We start from the raw sequence: 21,167 nt of genomic DNA, 5'->3' as shown, positions 1-21,167 counted from the left end.
GCCGATCACACTTGAACTTAGGGCCACATAGGACACCTGGCACTATGGCCTGAAACCTACGAGCCTACCTCAATATACTCTGACACAAGAGGCGTGACAGATACCTACCACCCACTTACCAGCATATTTCCTTGCAGTAACTCTGAGACTGCAGACTTATGACTTCCCACCAGTGCATGCACTGTGTGCTGCGAGGATTCACTGGTTTGTGACCCAGGACTGGAGGGTAGGAGGTATACATACCCCCAGCCATTGGGCACGGCCTCGCTCTCCATACTCTTGTATTGAACAAGGCCGCGCCCCATCTAGTGACGCGGACATCCAGTGGGAGTCGCCGACTAGAGAGCATGGCCTTTTTCCTTACAAGTGTATGAAAGCGAGGCCATGCCTACTGGTCGGGAGTATGTATAACTCATACATAGCTTTCATTCCCGGGTCTGAAACACTGTGCGCTGCGGAGATTCATAAGTCTGCATCCTCACAGAGCAACTGCAGACTTATCGATTTGGACCAGACAACTTCTTAAACAAGGTGTTGTCCAAAAGTGGTGAACCCCTTTAAAATAGAAGCAATTTTGTATATAGTCCTGATTGAAAGCGTCTAATTGTTAGCTCCTCTGCATACTTTTGCTTCTCTTTGGTCTCAACGCTACAAATAAATCCTGTGTCGTCTGCTCCTGTAGTCGTGCTCCCTTTATCTATCCCCTACTTCTTGCAGAAGACACTTCACTACTAATGTTTTTGTGAAGCGTCTTCTGCTTCAAAAACCCAACAAGCATGCCGACCTCTATAAGACGCCATGGGCACATGCCCTATAGGGGTTTCCTCCTCTCTTAAAAAAAAATAAAAATAAGTATGCTCACACTGATTTATCGCTGTTGGTCCTCTTCTAATGCTGCCTGGGTCCCCTGCCGGCCTCCGCGGTTCCTCTTCCAGCCAGGATTTGCATATGACCTGCTGTAGCGGTGGCATAACTGTGGCCAGAACAGTCGCACAGAGCCTGTATTTGTACATCCTGTTGACATGAGACCATTTATCGTTAGAAGAGGGTCAGTGGGGATTGTGAATATAATACTTTTTAGAGTTTGCTGCATAGATATAATATAATGCCTGTAGCCCTATATTTCGATGACTTTTTGACAACTGAGCTTGAACCCGCACAGATTCTTTCACATTTTTCAGTTTTTTAAACTTGACATTCTGCTCATTATTCCAAGTCACAGCAGGTTATGTGGACAGCTCGGGCATCCAGTGTGTGATGGACAGGTTAGATAAGCCCTTAGGAATGAACCTGGTAATGCACAGATGGTCATAGTCTTATTTATTGATGTTCTTGCCTCTGCAAAAATGACTCTCAAATGTCCTCATCACTCCTGACTCTGTCCAGAGGCTGCAGCTGCTCCTGCAAAATGTTCTATTAAACTGCACTCAGGCTGCACCCACCGCTGTACGGACGCGGTCACCTGCTCTTGTTACTTTGCTCTGTCGTCAGTGATGTGAATGACAAGTAAAACCTCTTACTGCACCTTCGCCCTCTCTCCTATCATGTCTGCCGTGCTAGTCGCTCAGATGTGAAGAAGCGATCAATGCCTTTCCCTTTTTAGATTGAGGTCAATGCTCGAACAGTTTGCAAATAAAATATGCATTAAACCGTGTAAGCCGAAAAGTAAAAAAGCGGAGACTTGAAAAGCTCCTAAAGAAAAATGGTGTCACTTACTATATGATTATCTTAGGTAATACATTTCTTAGGTCTGACAGGTCTAGAATTGTTACATTGTTTTATTTTTGTTGCAGAATGGTAATAAAAAGAATTATTTAGTCACTATTTCAACGTTCTATTCAATGTTTATTAGATTTTTATTTAGAAAGAGAAAGGGGGACCAAACACCTGACGTATGCTTTACAATTGCTTCATCATGGGTCTATAGCGAAACGCACATGGGGTGTTTGGTGGGTGAGCCCCTGCTTTCTCTTTCTAATATTTGATTTTTATCTATAATATTTGATGTTGGCTGATTTTTTACTGATGTACTTTTGCATAGACATTTTTGTATGTACGGTATTTATGTTTGTATATTATTGATTAATTATATATTTCTATTGCTTCAATATACATAACACCTTGTGATATATACCAATTATCTTGGGGTTCCACTGTGGTTCACCCACCAGTTTTAGCCATTGTACTGCTGGAATCATTGATATGTCATTGTTTTTAGTAATTATATTTCAATAAAGTTTGTTAAAATGTCATTAGTAATTTATTTATCATTCTTTGTCATGACACACATTTTTCTTTTTTCGGATGTACAAGATAACAGATAAGTTTATTATTAAAAAAATAAAATAAAATTATGTCCTTTTGATATTTTTAGAATGTTTTCACTCTGTAACAATTTTTATTTTTCATCTAGGCCAGGTCCCAACTCTCCAATTTCATGGGTTCAGGCATGTGTGCAAATTTTAGACCCCGAGTCAAAATGGAGGAAGAAGATCCTCCTTGGGTTGCACTTTTATGGGATGGACTATTCTGCTCTTGGTGCATCTGGTGAGCCAATTCTTGGGAGCAGGTAAGAAGGGTATTTCTATCAAGTCTGACATTTGTGATTACAGCCAAGAAGCTTCCAATTCTTTACCTCATTTTATTTACAATGTCTAAATTTCAGGTTTCAGAAATATCTATAGTGATGTTTTGCCGCTCGTTGTTGTTTTGTTTTTTTGTTGCTATCTCTGAGAGGTTGAACAAAATCATCAGCTCGGTCTGCTCTAAGAGAAAGACTCGGATGCTGTTACTATAATTGTTTTACGTATTTGTATCTCAGGAGGAATCAGCATAGCTCCCAGCACAAAACAGCAAATTCGGGCAGATCAACTCCTCCGTTATCTGCTTGAAAAATGGCACTTTCAGAATTGCTTTGCTGTAGAAGGATTGTACTGCTACTTTGTATATTCTCAATGCCGGCGAGTGCTGCAGACCTTACTATTTGTCAGCGCTGCTGATATAAATTGAAGCATTCTGCACACAAATGGTAACAGCTCCCTCAGTGCTCACTATAAACACGTCATAAACATAACAGCCACAATGAAAAGTGGTTTTCAAGGCGACTTTGGAGGTAATATATAGAGAAATAACTGTGCAGTATGCACTAATGTGTGTTAAGCAGCGCATAAACAACATACTTTAGATTTGCCAAGGAATTGTAAGATTTCTATTCTCCAATCTGGTATATTCTCATATTATAGCTATAAACGGTATGCCCAGTATTTTTCTTTCATAATGTAACTTTTTTAGCAATTGCTGGGTTTTTCCTACCCTTCATGTGTTAACTGCTTCATTATGAGTAATACAATTGCACCTGTAAAATCACCCAGGCTTGGACTGGCCCACAGGAGAATCCTCCGGTGGACCCCTGGACAAGTTCGGTCTGGCCCACCGGAGAACAGGTGAATCCTCCAGTGGGCCCGTGATCAGGTTTGGACTAGCCCAGAGGAAAACAGGCGAACCCTCCGGTAGGCCTCTGGTCTGGTTCGGAATGGCCCAGAGGAGAACAGGCGAATCCTCCAGTGAGCCTCTGGTCAGGTTTGGAATGGCCCACAGAAGAACAGGCGAATCCTCCAGTGGGCCTCTGGTCAGGTTCGGAATGGCCCATAGGAGAACAGGCGAATCCTCCAGTGGGCCTATGGTCAGGTTTGGAATGGCCCACAGAAGAACAGGCGAATCCTCCGGTGGGCCTCTGGTCTGGTTCAGAATGGCCCAGAGGAGAACAGACGAATCCTCCGGTGGGCCTCTGGTCAGGTTTGGAATGGCCCACAGGAGAACAGGCGAATCCTCCAGTGGGCCTCTGGTCAGGTTCGGAATGGCCCATAGGAGAACAGGCGAATCCTCCGGTTCGGAATGGCCAACAGGAGAACAGGCGAATCCTCCAGGGGGCTTCTGGTCAGGTTCGGAATGGCCCGCAGGAGAACAGGTGAATCCTCCGGTGGGCCTCTGGTCAGGTTCGGACTGTCCCACAGGAGAACAGGTGAATCCTCCGGTGGGCCCCTGATCAGTTACGGACTGGCCCACAGAAATACAGGAGAATCCTCCGGTGAGCCCCTGGTCAGTTTCGGACTGGCCCACAGGAATACAAGGAATCCTCTGGTGGGCCCCCTGTACAAGAGTGGGCCACCACCCTCTTATATGAACAGCACTTAGCACAATATACTTGAATCACTATGTACAGACAAAAGCGGCATCTTGTTCATGCAACAATCTACCCCGTTCATCAGTATGTAAATTTGTGATTGAGGATAATGTCACATTTGCAGGTAGCTGAAAAGTGGGGCTCTGGAGTTGGTTACTGGTGGGGTCTTGGTAGCCTAGTCCGACACTGATATCACCCATATACATAAAGAACAAGGGTCCCCAGCAGTAGATTAATGGGGTTATCATTATGTGTTTACTTACTTTGTAGACATCTATAGTTATATTATCGCAAAGCTGCGTTCCAAATTCTGCTGTTTGTGGGTAGAAACGAGCAACACACTCTGACTCCTCCACCAGATCTTAGGCGATGTTCACACTTCCGTTGTGAGGTTTCTTTGTTTATTTACAGACAAATGGAATAAGTGATCTGCTAAATCAGTTATGCGAGCAGAAATCGACGGTCCCATTGATTATTATGGGTTACATAACTTCTTTTACGTGTCAATTATTTGAAAGGAAGTAAAAGTTTTGCAAGAATATAGAAAGACTGAATGGTGGCCCGATTCTAACGCATCGGGTATTCTAGAATATGCATGTCCACGTAGTATATTGTACAGCCACGTAGTATATTGCACAGCGACGTAGTATATTGCCCAGCCACGTAGTATACAGCACAGAGCCACATAGGATATTGCCCAGTGACATACTATATTACTGAGCCACGTATGTCACAGGTTAAAAAAATAAAAAATAAACATACTCACATAACGATCCGAGGGCCCCTTGTAGTTGAACATACTCACCATTCTGGTCGCTGCTCCTCAGCGTCCCGTCTCTCCGCTTCCTGGGATCCAACAGCGCTGTGCAGATGGGCACGCGGCTGCCGCCATCTTGCGTTCCCAGGATGCTTTGCGAAATTACCCATATGACTTAGCTGTCTCGCGAGACCGCTAGGTTTTATGGGTAATTTCGCAAAGCATCGCTGGGAAAGGAAGATGGCGGCAGGCGCGAGCGCCTCAGCGGACAACGGAGAGTGAGTATAGCAGCTTTTTTGTTTTTGTACTATTTTTTAACATTACTTTCTTTTACTATTGATGCCGCATAGGCAGCATCAATAGTAAAAGGTTGGGGACACACAGGGTTAATAGCGGCGGTAAGGGAATGCGTTACCGCCGGCATTAACCCTGTGTTAGCGGTGACCGGAGGGGAGTATGGAGCGGGCGCCGGGGACACTGACTGCGGGGAGTAAGCAGCGGAGCGCCGGGGACACTGACTGCGGGGAGCGGAGCGCCGGGGACACTGACTGCGGGGAGCAGAGCGCTGGGGACACTGACTGCGGGGAGCGCAGCGCCGGGGACACTGACTGCGGGGAGCGGAGCGCTGGGGACACTGACTACGGGGAGCGGAGCGCCGGGGACACTGACTGCGGGGAGCAGAGTGCCGGGGACACTGACTGCGGGGAGCGGAGCGCCGGGGACATTGACTGCGGGGAGCGGAACGCCGAGGACACTGACTGCGGGGAGCGGGCGCCGGCCACTGACTGCGGGGAGTATAGAGCGGCCATTTTCTTCCGGACTGTGCCCGTCGCTGATTGGACGTGGCTGTTTTGCGGCGACCAATCAGCGACTTAGATTTCCATGATAGACAGAGGCCACGACCAATGAATATCTGTGACAGAAGGACAGACAGACGAAAGTACCCCTTAGACAATTATGTATATAGATTGGATCCAATCAAACTCCATAATAATCTACAGGGGCCTCGGTTTCAGTTTGCATATCTGGTGCAACAGATCACTTTTTTTTTTTCCTCTGCTTAAAACAAAACTAAGGCTACGTTCACACTAGCGTTGCGCCGCCCTGCGTCGGCAACGCGACGCGCGACGCACGAAAAAACGCACGCAAAAACGCGCGCGTTTTGCGACGCGTGCGTCGTTTTTTGACCGAAATCGGACGCACAGAAAATGCAACTTGTTGCATTTTCTTGCGTCCGACGCTAGCGTCGGAAACGACGCAAGTGTCGAAAAACGCCACCCTAAAAACGCACGCGTCCCCTATGTTAAACATAGGGGCGCGTCGCCGCTGCGTCGCCGGCGCAACAGCGACGCACATTGGCGGAACGCCAATGTGAACGTAGCCTAACAAATTAAGGCTGTGCATAACTGATGCAAATGGAAGCCAAAGGCCACACTGGGTATTTTGAAGTTCTTCTTGGTTTTATGTGTTCATTTTTAGAATCAAAGAAAGAGGGCATCAAGCTAAAAACTGATGCATACAGGAACCCAGAGAGATCCCGCGATAGTCAATGGGGCCTCACTGTTTCCATCTGCATCAAGTCAATCAATGAAATCGTTTTCGATATTGCGCAGTTTGTCTGTTCCCAAAAATGAAATGGAATGTCAAAATGTAAATGTGAACAGAGCCTATGCTGAGCTCCTGCATAGCAGTGCTACAGATCATGTATCCTATATCAGATTATTGTACTGTTACTGTTATAAACATAATTCTTCTCAAAATGAAACTCATTAATGAAACCTCTGTGGAACCAATGAACCAGCAAGAAATACTGTAAGATTACTAATAACTCTGAATGTATTTGCAAGGTTACGCTCTATATTCTGTTCATGATCATCACCAAACGTTATGTTACATATTCAGAGAATAGACTAAACATGCTGAATGAACTGATTTCAACCATCTCTTCTCGGTGAGTTTTATCGCAGTGGTTGAATGAATGCCTCTGACCCACTGCTATCCTGTAGTGCAGATTGTATATATTGGCCTGAGGCTAGTAACAAGCCTCTGGTTATGACAGGATTTCCCTGGACACATGTCTCTAAAATATTGCTATATTTAGGCTATACAAATGACACTCTTCTGCATTAATACAGTCAAAAGAACATTTCCAACTATCCCCAAAAGTGAATTCCTGCAGCTGCCACAGCTTTTCATTTGACAATAGACATACATTAGCAAGGACATGAGTAAACGTTGCCATATTGCATCCATGTCTGCTTGTATGAGATAACTCAATATATGTTTTAAAGGGAAACATGAAAGTCCCACCTATACATCATACTTCTCCGACTGTAGTTAATAAAAATGTGCTTTGTAGTCCCAATCCGCATTCCATTAGTATCTCCAGACCACGTGTCATCAGTATCTCCAGGCCACGTGTCATCAGGATCTCCAGATCACGTTGTCGGTAACTCCACACCATATGTTGTCAGTAGCTCTACACCACGTGTCGTCAGTAACAACAGATGACATGTCATCAGTTCCTCCAGACCACGTGTCATCAGTATCTCCAGAGCACGTGTCGTCAGTAGCTCCAGACCATGTATCGTCAGTAGCTCCAGACCATGTGTCGTCAGTAGCTCCAGACATGTGTCGTCAGTAGCTCCAGATCATGTCGTCAGTAACAACAGATGACATGTCATCAGTATCTCCAGACCGCGTGTCGTCAGTAGTTCCAGACCGCATGTCGTTAGTAGCTCCAGACCACGTGTTGTCAGTATGTCCAGACCACGTGTCGTCATTAGCTCCAGACCACGTGTCGTCAGTAGCTCCAGTCCACGTGTCAGCAGGAGCTCCAGACCACGTGTCGTCAGTAGCTCCAGTCCACGTGTCATCAGTAGCTCCAGACCACGTGTCATCAGTAGTTCCATACCACGTGTCGTCAGTAGCTCCAGACCGCGTTTCGTCAGTGGCTCCAGACTGCGTGTTGTCAGTAGCTCCAGACTGCGTGTCATCAGTAGCTCCAGACTGTGTCATCAGGAGCTCCAGTCCACGTGTTTTCAGTAGCTCCAGTCCACGTGTCGTCAGTAGCTCCAGTCCACGTGTCATCAGGAGCTCCAGACCGCATGTCGTCAGTAGCTCCAGACCACGTGTCGTAAGTAGCTCCAGTCCACGTGTCATCAGGAGCTCCAGACCACGTGTCGTCAGTAGCTCCAGTCCACGTGTCATCAGGAGCTCCAGACCGCGTGTCGTCAGTAGCTCCAGACCGCGTGTCGTCAGTAGCTCCAGACCACGTGTCGTCCATTAGCTCCAGTCCACGTGTCGTCAGTAGCTCCAGTCCACGTGTTTTCAGTAGCTCCAGACTGTGTGTCATCAGGAGCTCCAGACCACGTGTCGTCAGTAGCTCCAGTCCACGTGTCATCAGGAGCTCCAGACCGCGTGTCGTCAGTAGCTCCAGACCGCGTGTCGTCAGTAGCTCCAGACCGCGTGTCGTCAGTAGCTCCAGACCACGTGTCGTCAGTAGCTCCAGACCACGTGTCGTCAGTAGCTCCAGACCACGTGTCGTCAGTAGCTCTAGACCACGTGTCGTCAGTAGCTCCATACCATGTGTCGTCAGTAGCTCCAGACCATGTGTCGTCAGTAGCTCCAGACCATGTGTCGTAAGTAGCTCCAGTCCATGTGTCATCAGTAGCTCCAGACCACGTGTCGTCAGTAGCTCCAGACCACGTGTCGTCAGTAGCTCTAGACCACGTGTCGTCAGTAGCTCCATACCATGTGTCGTCAGTAGCTCCAGACCATGTGTCGTCAGTAGCTCCAGACCATGTGTCGTAAGTAGCTCCAGTCCATGTGTCATCAGTAGCTCCAGTCCATGTGTCATCTGTAACTCTAGGCCATGTGTCGTCCATATCCTCAGTCCATGTGTAATTACTAGCCTAGTCGCTTTATTTTTATTGTACTAAAAATCATGTTTAATGCCAGCACCCACCATATGTTTATTACGATTATCGAGTCTAGTCCTTTTTTACATCCCTGAGAACAGGGAGTGTCATCACAACTACTGTCCTGTGGAGACTTAGGTAAGATAATTATAAGGTAGTGGTTCCTCATTTGACAGCAAAAACATTTTGATAGTGTCTCATTATTTGGTGAAGTCCACCAATAGGGACCCCATTTGCTGACCATCAGTGAAAGCAGATACGAGCAGCTGTCCAGTATGTCTGGGGATTACTTAGATAGCCCATTAATTTCAGTAAGTGATGAAAACATACTGTGCAATATGTGATAAGACCAAGAAAAAAAAACATGTATTAATGAATTTCATACAGACACCATTTATCACATCTGCTGATTTCTTAGCCAATATTTTGGAGATTCTTTCACCTTAAATTCTGGTGTCAGAACACTAGAATATGCCGTCAATCTCTGATCATTGGGGCCCGAACAATGACACCAACGACTTAGTTAAACAAAGGGGCAGCACCCTTGAAACTATTGTTGGTGCTTTTTTTTCGGATGCCTGATGGTCAGCCATTTATAATTATGGGCTTACCGGAAGAAGCTGAATCCCCACCATCACATATTGATGATATGTCTTAACTTAAAAAACCTCCTTAAAGGAAACCTGTCATCCCCTCCAGGGCGTTTTTAAGTAAAAGAGCCACCTTCAGCAGCACTAAGGCTGCATTCTGAGAAGGTGGCTCTTATGCTTAGTATCCCTAGGAATGCTGAAATAATGACTTTTATAAATTGCCCGCCATACCTCTATTGAGTCTCGGAGGTATGTCTTCTTCCCCAGTGTCAACCGTTTCCGAGACATAAATCGTCTCCCTCTTGCGTCTGTGCGCCGCCTCCTGTGTTCAAAATACATGCCCGGCGCCTGCGCTCTGCCAACATTTCTCGCCTGATGTAAGTTCATGGGCAGCACGCACGGCGCATGCCCGAGAAATGTTGGCAGAGCGCAGGCGCCGGGCATGTATTTTGAACACAGGAGGCGGCGCACAGACGCATGAGGGAGATGATTTACGTCTCGGAGGCGGTTGACACCGGGGGAGAAGACATACCTCCGTGACACAATAGAGGTATGGCGGGCAATTTATAAATGTGATTATTTCAGCATTCCTAGGGATACTAAGCATAAGAGCCACCTTCTCAGAATGCAGCCTTACTGCTGAAGGTGGCTCTTTTACTTAAAAACGCCCTGGGGGGTTGGCAGGTTCCCTTTAAGACATACTGGTAGAGAATTTAGATTGTGAGCCGCAATGTGTCAGTGAAGTGCTATGGAATTAATGGCGCTGTATAAACGAGTTAAATAAATATCAGTATATACAGTAGTTTTGAAGCTTTTCTATAAAGTAAAATCTTTCTAAGATGACGTCATTGTCTTTCTCTCTTATTCTGTTCATACAGTTCAAAGATCCTTGACAATGTAGGATCACTGGAGTTTAAAAGAAATATCTGATTCTTTTTATTTCAATATCTTAATACCCGCTAAAACTGTGATTTCAGCAAAAACAGCCCTTAATTAGGAATCATCAGAAAACCATAAATTAACATTCCTAATTATCTTTGCAGCCTGACATGACATCCTTTATATCTGGCTGTCATACGTACAGTATATGGTTTTCACAAGTGAAATATGAATATCGATTGTTTTGTTTCTAAAACGCCAACACCCGTTGATTTTAGACTTATGCATTTCTTATTCTTTCTTTGTATCTATTCTTGTAGAACTATACATTTGTGAAGGCCAGTGCACCGCTGAGCATGTGTAAAAATGTCCAAGCATATTCTGCCTCAGTGTCTAAGGCTATGACCACGGTTTTTGGGGAGTTCTCTCAGAACTTTCTTGGTGTGTGCATGTTAACCTATCAATATGTATGCTAAATATTTCCGCAGGTTTAAGTCCTAATACTTGCATTGGGCTTTCACGGGCTCGTGATCTGGGCGGCCAGATCCATAACTTGCTAAATTATCCCATAGCTCATTAATGACAGTTAATAATTCTGAGATTTTGATAATCCAGCACCAGTCAGGTCCATCTAATACCAGGTTCAAAAAGAGAATTTTGTTTGTGAAGAGTTACTAGACTAGAAAAAAATAGTTTGAGGACCTTGGTCCACCTGCCACTTTGGTAGTCCGTGACTGCCAAACCACAACACTGCGAACCTTTTACTGCCTGGTGCCTCTTCTGATTAGTAGACCACCATAATGTCATTATATAGTGTGACAACATATGTATGTGTAGCAGTCGTGGGGGCTAATGGATTTGCTCCTTGACACTGCAAGAGTTAAAAGCATTTGATGTTATATGTGATGAAGGGGTGTTACCCACTGGGGCTGCAGTTAGCTGAGACAGGGTTAACTGTAGTGGTTGGCCCAGTTTGGGTGGAGGAACTGAGAGTTGGTAGCAGGCCCAGGAAGTGACAGGGCCTGTCAGGGTGTTGACAGCAGTAAGTAAAGTAGCGGGCCTAGGACAAGAGGCTGCTAGTGACTGCATGGGCCTAATACTCGGGGCAGTGGTTGGCTGAAAGTACCCTTCAGTGTGATTTTGTCTAAATGGCCAGGGGCAACCTCGAGATGGATGTTGGGGACCTGGGGCACACTCAGCCTGTGAAGCTACAGGGAAAGATGGAGTCGGACTACATGGGGTCAGAAGGTATTCTGAAAATACTGCTAGTGATGGAGAAGACTCCCTAGGGCTAGGAAAACCATTGAGAGGGACATTCTACGGATACTGAGAACCAGGGCTGAAGTTGTATCCAGTACCTGTGGGAAAGATGACAACTCGTTAGGCCTCATCCTCTATATCTGCCTGTAATTACTGCACTGCTACTCACCAAGTAAACGTTTGTTTGGTTTATGAACCTCTTGTCTCCTGGATTATTTGCTTCCCTGGTTCCAGAAGAGGGATTCCTGGACTCAGAAAAATTCCTGCAGTCACAAAGTAAGTGTGATGCACCTCACACAGCATTACACCAGGACTGGGACACGAGATGTCTATAGGATGCCAAAGTGAGTGGGAACAGAAGCTCGCCCATGACTACCTCGCTTGGGCATCCTTTCATATAGTGGCAGCACGACAGTCTGCTATTGAGCATCAGGGATGTTACAGGTAGTGAAAGGTTCATAGGCCTCTATTCCGGTGACCATCGACTCTCAAGAATAACCTTCAGAGAAAGGTCTTGCCAACCCTTTTATTACCAACTAGATGGTGGCTCGATTCTAACGCATTGGGTATTCTAGCATATGTATGTATGTATGTATATAGCAGCCACATAGTATATAGCATAGGCCACGTAGTATATTGGAGCTATGTAGTATATTGCAGACATGCAGTCTATAACACAGCCATGTAGTATATAGCACAGCCCATGCAGTATATAACAGTGGCCATGCAGTATATAACACAGCCCACCCAGTATATAAATCACAGCCCACGCAGTATATAACACAGCCCACGCAGTATATAACACTGCCCACGTAGTATATAACACTGCCCACGTAGTATATAGCAGCCACGCAGTATATAGCACAGGCCACTCAGTATATAACACAGGCCACGCAGTATATAACACAGCCCACACAGTATATAACATAGGCCACACAGTATATAATACAGGCCATGCAGTATATGACAGTGGCCACGCAGTATATAACACTGCCCACGCAGTATATAACACTGCCCACGTAGTATATAACACTGCCCACGTAGTATATAGCAGCCACGCAGTATATAACACAGCCCACGTAATATATAGCACAGCCCATGCAGTATATAACACTGGCCACGTAGTATATAGCAGCCACGCAGTATATAACACAGGCAACGTAGTATATAGCAGTGTGGGCACCATATCCCTGTTAAAAAAAAATAATTAAAATAAAAGTAGTTATATACTCACCCACAGGCGTCCAGCGAATCTGTCCCGATGTGCGCTGCTGCCGCCAGCTTCCGTTCTGAGCGATGCATTGCGAAATTACCCAGATGACTTAGTGGTCTCGCGAGACCACTAAGTCTTCTGGGTAATTTCGCAATGCATCTCTGGGAACGGAAGCTGGCGGCAGCAGCGCGCGCATCGGCGGACAACGGAAGGTGAGCATAGCAGGTTTTTTGTTTTTTTATTATTTTTAACATTAGATCTTTTTGCTATTGATGCTGCACAGGCAGCATCAATAGTAAAAAGTTGGTCACACAGGGTTAATAGCAGCATTAACAGAGGGCGTTACCCGCGGCATAACGCGGTCCGTTAACGCTATCATTAACCCTGTGTGAGCGCTGAGGGGAGTATGGAGCGGGCACCGGGCACTGACTGGACAGAAGTAGGGAGAGACTAATTCTTGGCCTTGGCCGGACTGTGGCCGTCCCTGATTGGTCGCGGCAGCCAGGACAGGCAGCTGGCGAGACCAATCAGCGACGCAGGATTTCCAGGACTGACAGACAGAAAGGCAGACAGACGGAAGTACTCCTTTGACAATTATATAGTAGATTATAACCTATCCATTGGAAAAGTGATAACTGGTAGATTGTCAGAGATCAGACTAGAAGGTTATCCACAAATCCCCAGAACGGGGGTCCCAAATCCTCTGTGTGACTAGAGTGGTGATAGCTGGTAGTCGCTGACTACTGTGCTCAGCTATCTTTGGCAGATATGCATACTTGACCACAGTTTTTATCAATTAGAGGAATAGGGACCCCCTTGTGGCAGTACATTTGACAACTAGGTCCCCCACAGATTTTCAGTTATCACCTGTACACAGTGGGTCATGTTTCATGTACGTTCATTAGAGAGTTTCCATTGACTAGAACTCTAACTGTCATAAGTTAAGATGTACAAACAAGTGCACATCTTCAGCTCTGATCTTCCTTATACCAAGACCATCCAACCTCAAATAGCTTAAAATAGCAAATAATTCCCCATGTAATCTTTGTTTCCCCTGGTAAGACAGTATATTGCAATGGCGAGGTAATTAGGTTACCTTATGCTCTGAACATAAATTCTCATTTAATGTTAGGAGATCCACGGAACAATTCCACTTCAGTGACCTTAATGGATTGGGCTTTCTCTGGGAGATTGTACATTTTGGCATTGGAGAACAGCAGCACAGCATCAAGCATGCAAGGTGGCACTGTCTGTGCTCATTAGTTCTGTCACTCCTTGGTTAGGAACACTGTTTGCATGTCCTTTATATTACTTGCTAATGGAGACAGAAGGGCGACCTGTGTGATGTACGGAGCAGTGCCATTATCCTGGGGCACCGAGGGCTTCTTTATTTTGTTATGTAGATATGATTGTAGAAGGATTTCTGTGCAACGAGGATTAACTTTGGAGCCATCTTCCTCCCTATATATTAGGGTCTACTCTGGACAGTTCTCATCATATGCCTTATTATTTGGGGTTCTGCACTGAGACAAGCAGTGGCTCCGATCTGATGGACTCATACCATCCACTATTACATGAATGTCCATTCTGCTCCATTACCACACTGATTGACGGTAGTGACTTTCTGGGGAAAGGCACTCATATAGGGTGAGCGCTGAATAGGAGCCCTAACAACCGCCTCTTATCTAACAGCATTACAGCTCTTCTTTTGATTAGCCAGCCTGGCATGATGTCACATGTACATCATGCCGCTACTATGATGTCCAGCCAGCCGGCTAATCATAAAAAGAACCACCAGTTCTGTTAGGTTGAGAGACTGTTCTCACAGCTCCTGTCCAGCGGTCTCACACCTCTTTCGTGGTTGATAAACCTGGCTGTATTCATCAATTGTTGAACAACTATGCCGATTCGTGTCTCCTCTATTTCCTTTTTGGCCACAGCAGTAAGCCTTTATTGCTGGCGACGCATGAGGACAAAAGTCCTGTTTTTTTCTGGGACTTTTGGATCTGCTTTGTCAGGGAACTATGGGGATAGTTTGGGTCTGATTTTTATCATTCCTTCCTGGGATCCCTGAGTTGGGCTGTGAACTATTTAAACCCCTGAAGCGCTGACATCCACTGCCAGTCAATAGTTCTGCTAATCTGGTCTATAGGTCTGTTTTGTGCTCCGGTTGTGTCCTGATAACTTATTCTGTTGTCTGACCTAGCTTGAATTTAGATCACTCACTCATTAGTTGGGTTTCTGCCTTATTTTTTTAATTGATGGCTTAATTTTAGTGTAGGTCATCAATATCCTATTGGATGGGGTCCAATTCTGGGAACCACTGATGATTAGCTCTTTGAAGGGGTCAAAATACTCCTGTGATCACCACACCTCTTTAACTCTTTATCAGGCAGAGCTTGGTACTCTAAGGCTATGTGCACACGTAGGAAAAGAGGTGCAGAATTTTCTGCACAAAATCCGCATCTCCTGGCAGAATCCGCAGCCTCGGATTTGCAGCGGTTTTTATGCGAATTTTTGTGCGTTTTTTATGCGGAATTGATGCAGATTTTCTGCGGATTTTGCCGCTGCGGATTTTTAACATGGAGGGGTGCAGAAACGCTGCAGATCCTCACAAAAGTGACATGCACTTCTTTGAAATCCGCAGCAATTCCGCACAGATTTTTCCGCACTATCTGCACAGCTATTTTTTCCCCCCATAAATAACATTGTACTGTACATCACAGTGCGGATCTGCAGCGTTTCTGCGTGGAAAAATCCGCTGTGGATCCGCAGAAAATCCGCATCGTGTGCACATAGCCTTAGGGCTCACTGCTGATCATCAGGGTTGTCTCCGAGCAGTCAGACCTCCACCGATTTTATACTGCTAGTCTATCCTAACACGGATTAAACCAGAAAACCCCTTTAACCAGTGATAATGGTTTTTAAAGTCCCACATAAGGAAGGAACTCTGTCATCTCAAGACTGCAGAGTCTGACAGAAAGTGACAGTGACATTGCCCAAGGTCATGCTAATTCCATTGAATATTTCTTTGCAGTCTAGTCGGTTTCCAACAAGCAATCCATATGTCAGGGACCGCGAGTTCTCAGCTTGCTCCTGACATAACCTGGCACAGAAAGCTTACACGGTCCGTTCAGACCACAGTAATAACCAGCAAGATCACACACACCGCAGCTTATGTAGCCGCTTCTTACCAGTGGCTTTTTATGGAATTAAATGGAAACTTTATTGGTGCAGTCTCTTGTAGTTTCTTGAGTGATAGAATATATCAGACAGAACGTATCTGTTTGCATAACAAAAGTGTAAGAATGTCTTGATTGATAATTGCAAATCCCCTTAGACTCTTCTGCGACCTTAAATCATAGAGACTCATAGCAAAATTTAGAGCCAGCCCTTACCAAGCCTTGAAGCACAGTCCTAATGTACAGTAGTGTTCAAAATAATAGCAGTGTGTTAAAAAATATGACTTAGTCACAAAATCTTTATACTAGTTTTTATTCCCAGCATTGGGAACATTGCACACTGTTTTCTGATTCAAAACATGAAGAGAAATGTATATAATTTTTAACTACTTTTCTAATGAACAGCAATGTCTGCATTTGTTTTTATAAACTCACAATATTTACTTTTTTGAGGATTTAGCATTCCTGTGAATCACTGACCTAATATTTAGTTGTACACCCACAGCTTTTTAGAACTGCTTCACATCTATGTTGCATAGAGTCACCAACTTCTGGCCCCTGTCACCTGTTATTCCAGCCCAGGATGCTTGGACTACATCCCACAATCTCTTGGCATTTCTTGGCTTTGCCTTAGAAACGGCATTTTTGATGTCACTCGACAAATATTCTATTAGAATAATTTCTGGGGATTGGGCTGGCCACTTCATAACCTCAATTTTGTTGGACTGGAACCAAGATTTTGCTCTTTTACTGGTGTGTTTAGGGTCGTTGTCTTGTTGAAACACCCGTGTCAAGGGCAAATCCTCTTCGGCATAAGACAACATGACATCTTCAGGTATTTTCATATATGAAAACTGGTCCATGATCCCTGGTATGCGGTAAATAGGTCCGGCAACATAGTAAGAGAGACATGCCCATATGATGCTGGCACCACCATGCTTCACTGTCTTCAGAGTGTACTGTGGCATGAATGATGAGTTTGGGGGGTCGTCTGCTGAACTGTCTGTGGCCCTTGGACCCAAAAAGAACAATTTTACTTTCATCAGTCCACAAGATGTTTCTCCATTTCTCTTTAGGCCAGTTGATGTGTTCTTTGGCAACTTGTATCCGCTTCAGTACATGTCTTTTTTAACAGCGGGTCTTTGTGGGGACATCTTGCTAAGATATTAGCATCACATAGGTGTCTTATAACTATCACAGGTAACTTGAGACTGGCTTTGATCATCCTGGAGTTGATCATTGGCTGAGCCTTTGCCATTCTGGCCATTCTTCCATCCATTCGAATGGTCGTCTTCCGTTTTCTTCCTCGTCTCTCGGGTTTGGCTTTCCATTATAAAGCATTGGAGATCATTTTAGCTGAACAGCCGATCATTGTCTGCACGTCTTTATAAGTTTTACCCTCTCCAATCAATTTTTTAATCAAAGTACGCTGTTCTTCTGAACAATGTCTCCAACAACCCATATTTCTCAGGCTTTCAAGGAGAAATGTCCTGTACAACATGTCCTGGTTTCACCCTTAAATAAGGGCCACCTTACTCACACCTGTTTCTTCACAGAACGAGTGACCAGTTGATCTCCACATTGCTGTTATTGTGGACACACCACCTTTCAGTTAATGATTCTTATACACAGAATAAAAAACCTGCAGATCATGAATCCTGGGTCTGTTGGTTTTCTTACAATTTACTGCACCAACTGGTAAATTGTTGGATCTGTGGTGATATAATTTATACTAAAACAGTGATTAATCTGGTAAAACATGCCGACTCCCTGCAACAGATTCTAAATGGGTCTTAGGAGCTTACTGTCTTATTACTAAAGGGTAAATCCTAAAATAAGAAATTCTCCCGTTTCGACAGCACAGATGATAGCTGTGGGTACAACCGCGGGGACTCCCTGATAATTGGGCCCTGCAGAGCCGTATCCTGAATAGAGCAGAGGTGCACTTTTGGCCTTCTCTCCATTCATTGTCTATGGGAATGCTGGAAAAGTGATTTATAGGACTTGGCTACTTCATCAGCACATACTATGAATGGAGAGGAGGTCGATCGTGCGTATTCAAGATGCGGTTCTGCAGATCCCTATTCTCTATCACTGGGGGTCTCAGTGGTCAGCAAGTTATCTTCTTCCCTACAGATAAGGGATAACTTGCTATTTCTCAAATATTCCTCTATAACCGTATGTAGTATTCTCCTGAGCTCCCTCTAGTGGTGGCTGATGGTGGTCGGAGCCTAGAGCTCATTATTTTCTCTAAATGCTTCTGTCAGCCATTCAGTCTACAGTCTAGTGTAATTGCTGAGACATTACGGGGAGCGGAGTTGGACCAGGACCCACGCAGGCACTAGTCCTGGAGTGATAATGTCCAGCTGATAAAACAGTCATTGTATTGAAACAACAGCACGCAGCCTAATAAGTGACAGAATAAACAGCAAAAACCTGCAGAAAGATTCCCTTTAAGTATCTGCAACTCAGTGGAGGTTCTGAACCTGAGATGCCACCAATGGCTGAAAAGACTGCTGAGAAGTGCGCAGCTTGGAAGTCAGGAGCGCAGAGCTCCGGTATGAGCGCACACATATGGCGCAGAGTACGGATTTAATAGAAAGCCTAAGTTTCTCTTGTATCCGATTCCGTACACTGCTTTCTGCACCCTTAGGCCTTACACTTCTACCTCCCGAGCGCCGCACTTCTCAGTAGTCTTTTGAGCAATCAGTGGGGTTCTCAGGACCTGGATCCCTACTGACCTCCAGGTGCCTAAATATTTTTTATAAAAACAAGTGTTAAGTTTAGTTACTCTTTAAAAAAAAATCTGTCCTTCAGGTTTCTTAACCCCTCACAATAGCAGTTTCACAAGGAGTTAACCTCCTTCATCCTTTCAAAAACCTACTGAATCATTTATTGAGAAGAATACCCCGTCCCTCTGCTGAGACCTCTGGAATTGTATCTGTGCTGCGTGTGTAAAGGTTAGGGGGGATTGTTCTGAGCGAATATCTACTTTGTGATAAATAAAGTAGCTGATTATTTATTCATTAAAGTGAAGCCATGCAGCGGAGAACACTGCAATGTTATTAATGGGAAGGTGTAGGCATTACCTGCCAAATTACATACAGGGAGCCACTGATGTTCTCCAGTCTTAATCCGGCTATTTCAGGGCTTAGCGTATGACTTATTGGTTAATATCTGCTTCTTTATTTTATTTCAGCCTAAGGGTGAAGTGAACATTTTGTAATTAATAGGGTAATGTCAGATTATTAGGTTGGAAAATCTCACTATATCATATATTCTCATTACTATCACTGCTCTTGGATTATACTTATAAGGGTTGTCTAAGTGGGAAAACCCATTGTCATAAACCCTTTTAGACATATAGAAGGATCTTCTCGAGGGTTGGACGACCTTTTTATTCTGCATTACACAAACAAATCATTAATACACCACTCTAGCGTTTTTTTTTTCCAGCAATAGAGTGGCGCTTTAAATGTAAGTCCCCTGCCCCTGGTCATATACTCACTTTCCGGCATCTTCCCTATTTTTCTGCACCACTCCGGTCTCCCTGGGCCCTCTTGTGATCGCAGCTTTTGACCTTCCGGAAGTCAGAAACTACATCACAAGCTCTTAATACAAGTCTATGAGAGCCAGAAGGAGGCCGTCAAAGGCTATTTTTGAAAAGTGACTAGCGCACTCCATGAAACATTGGAGCTGCGAGCAGGCCCCACTACCATGTTGGTCAGCTGTATCAGCCTTTGTAATTCTGGATCGTATAAAGACATACGTGTACACTCCCTATGTAATAATGTCCCCCATCGTGCCCCCTTCCATCAAGGATGTCCTCTGCCCCTTTCTGTAATAATGTCCCCAGTCCTGCCTCCTTTCTGTAACAATGTCCTCTTTTCTCACCCTCATCCTGTAATAATGTCTCTCATCCTAGGTCCGAGGCCCCTTCCTGGTATTATGTCCCCAATTATGTGCCCTTTCCAGTAGTAATGTCCCTCATCCTTTGTTTCTTCATGGTATAATGTCCTCTTTTCTGGGCCCCTTACAGTAATAATATCCCCGATCCTGGCTCATTCCTCTAACATTGTCCTTTATTTTGGTATCATGTCCCCCATCATGGGCACCTTCCTGGTGTAATGTCCCCTATCCTATAATAATGTACCTCATCCTGGCATGCTAACCCCAATCCTGAGCTCCTTCCTGGTATTATGACCCCCATCCTGGTATAGCAACTCCCTTCCTTGTGTAATGTTCTCCATCCTGCACCCCTTCCTGGTATAATTACTCCCATCCTTGGCCCCATCCTGGGGCCTGTCCTTGTATAATGTCTCCTAACCTGTCCTGGGCCCCTTCCAGGTATAATGTCCGTTGTGCCGATCTATTCCAACGCATAAAAAAAAACAAACGATTCTTCTTACCTTACCTTACGACATGTGGCAAGCTTACTTAGGTGGCACATGGTGTCACTGCCATGCACAACTCTTGACGGGCATCCCGACACTGCTGCTGGTCTCTGGCCGGCAGCGTATATTGCAGTGCAGGGAGCCGCGAGTCTGTGCGCCACCATACTCCTTTTTCTGAATGTGCGTCACATCCAGCTGAATTAGTCGCTGGCATCGGCAGGCCCCCCAATACTATCAATCTTAAACGTGCAGTGGATGGCTAGCCATAAAGAATACTTGCTGATTTTTTTTTTTTTTTTTTAACGAGGTTAAGTGGCACCGTACAACATTGTCATTTAGGAAGCCATCATTTTGCCCCCTCTATCACTGATCTAAAGCATACAAAAGGATATTGAATTCACAAGCAACATTTTTTTTTTTAATGTTTTTTTCCCCACCCTTTTTTACGCAGACATTTATCTGGCATATTGTGTTGCCCTACCATTGATCGAGCGTGCTCTGTTGTGCTTTTCCACTTGATAATGATTTACATCAAATCTCTCTCCGTAATCTCTTCCTATTGTGCTGGAAGCTATCTCACCATGTTCATGCCTTCACATCCTCATGGTGGCTGGAGAGTTGTCTGCTATGTAAAGATCTATTTGCCAGATACTAAAGGCTCAGCTATCGCAACCCTTCTGAAGCTTTATGTGGAAGATGCCTTCTTTTTCTAGTTTGGGGCACATGGCTGTTGCTGGTCGCTGGGCAGATTGAGCAATCCAAGGTCCTTTGGGCGATGATCGTAATAAA

General features: G+C 44.9%; 1 protein-coding gene across 2 annotated transcripts in view; it reads left to right on the top strand.

Moving 5' to 3' along the window:
- The window catches only part of CHID1 (chitinase domain containing 1), a 507,376-nt gene that overhangs the window by 230,778 nt on the left and 255,431 nt on the right, over positions 1–21,167 (top strand). For both annotated transcript variants that reach the window (XM_069740216.1, XM_069740217.1), the window contains exon 10: positions 2,414–2,569. In XM_069740216.1, the coding sequence (XP_069596317.1) occupies positions 2,414–2,569 (156 nt within the window). The remainder of the gene's footprint in view (positions 1–2,413; positions 2,570–21,167) is intronic.

Source organism: Ranitomeya imitator, chromosome 9, assembly GCF_032444005.1.
Source record: "Ranitomeya imitator isolate aRanImi1 chromosome 9, aRanImi1.pri, whole genome shotgun sequence".
Lineage (NCBI taxonomy): Eukaryota > Metazoa > Chordata > Amphibia > Anura > Dendrobatidae > Ranitomeya > Ranitomeya imitator.
Note: the sequence above shows the minus strand (reverse complement) of the source record. Positions and strands in the feature narration are given on the sequence as shown.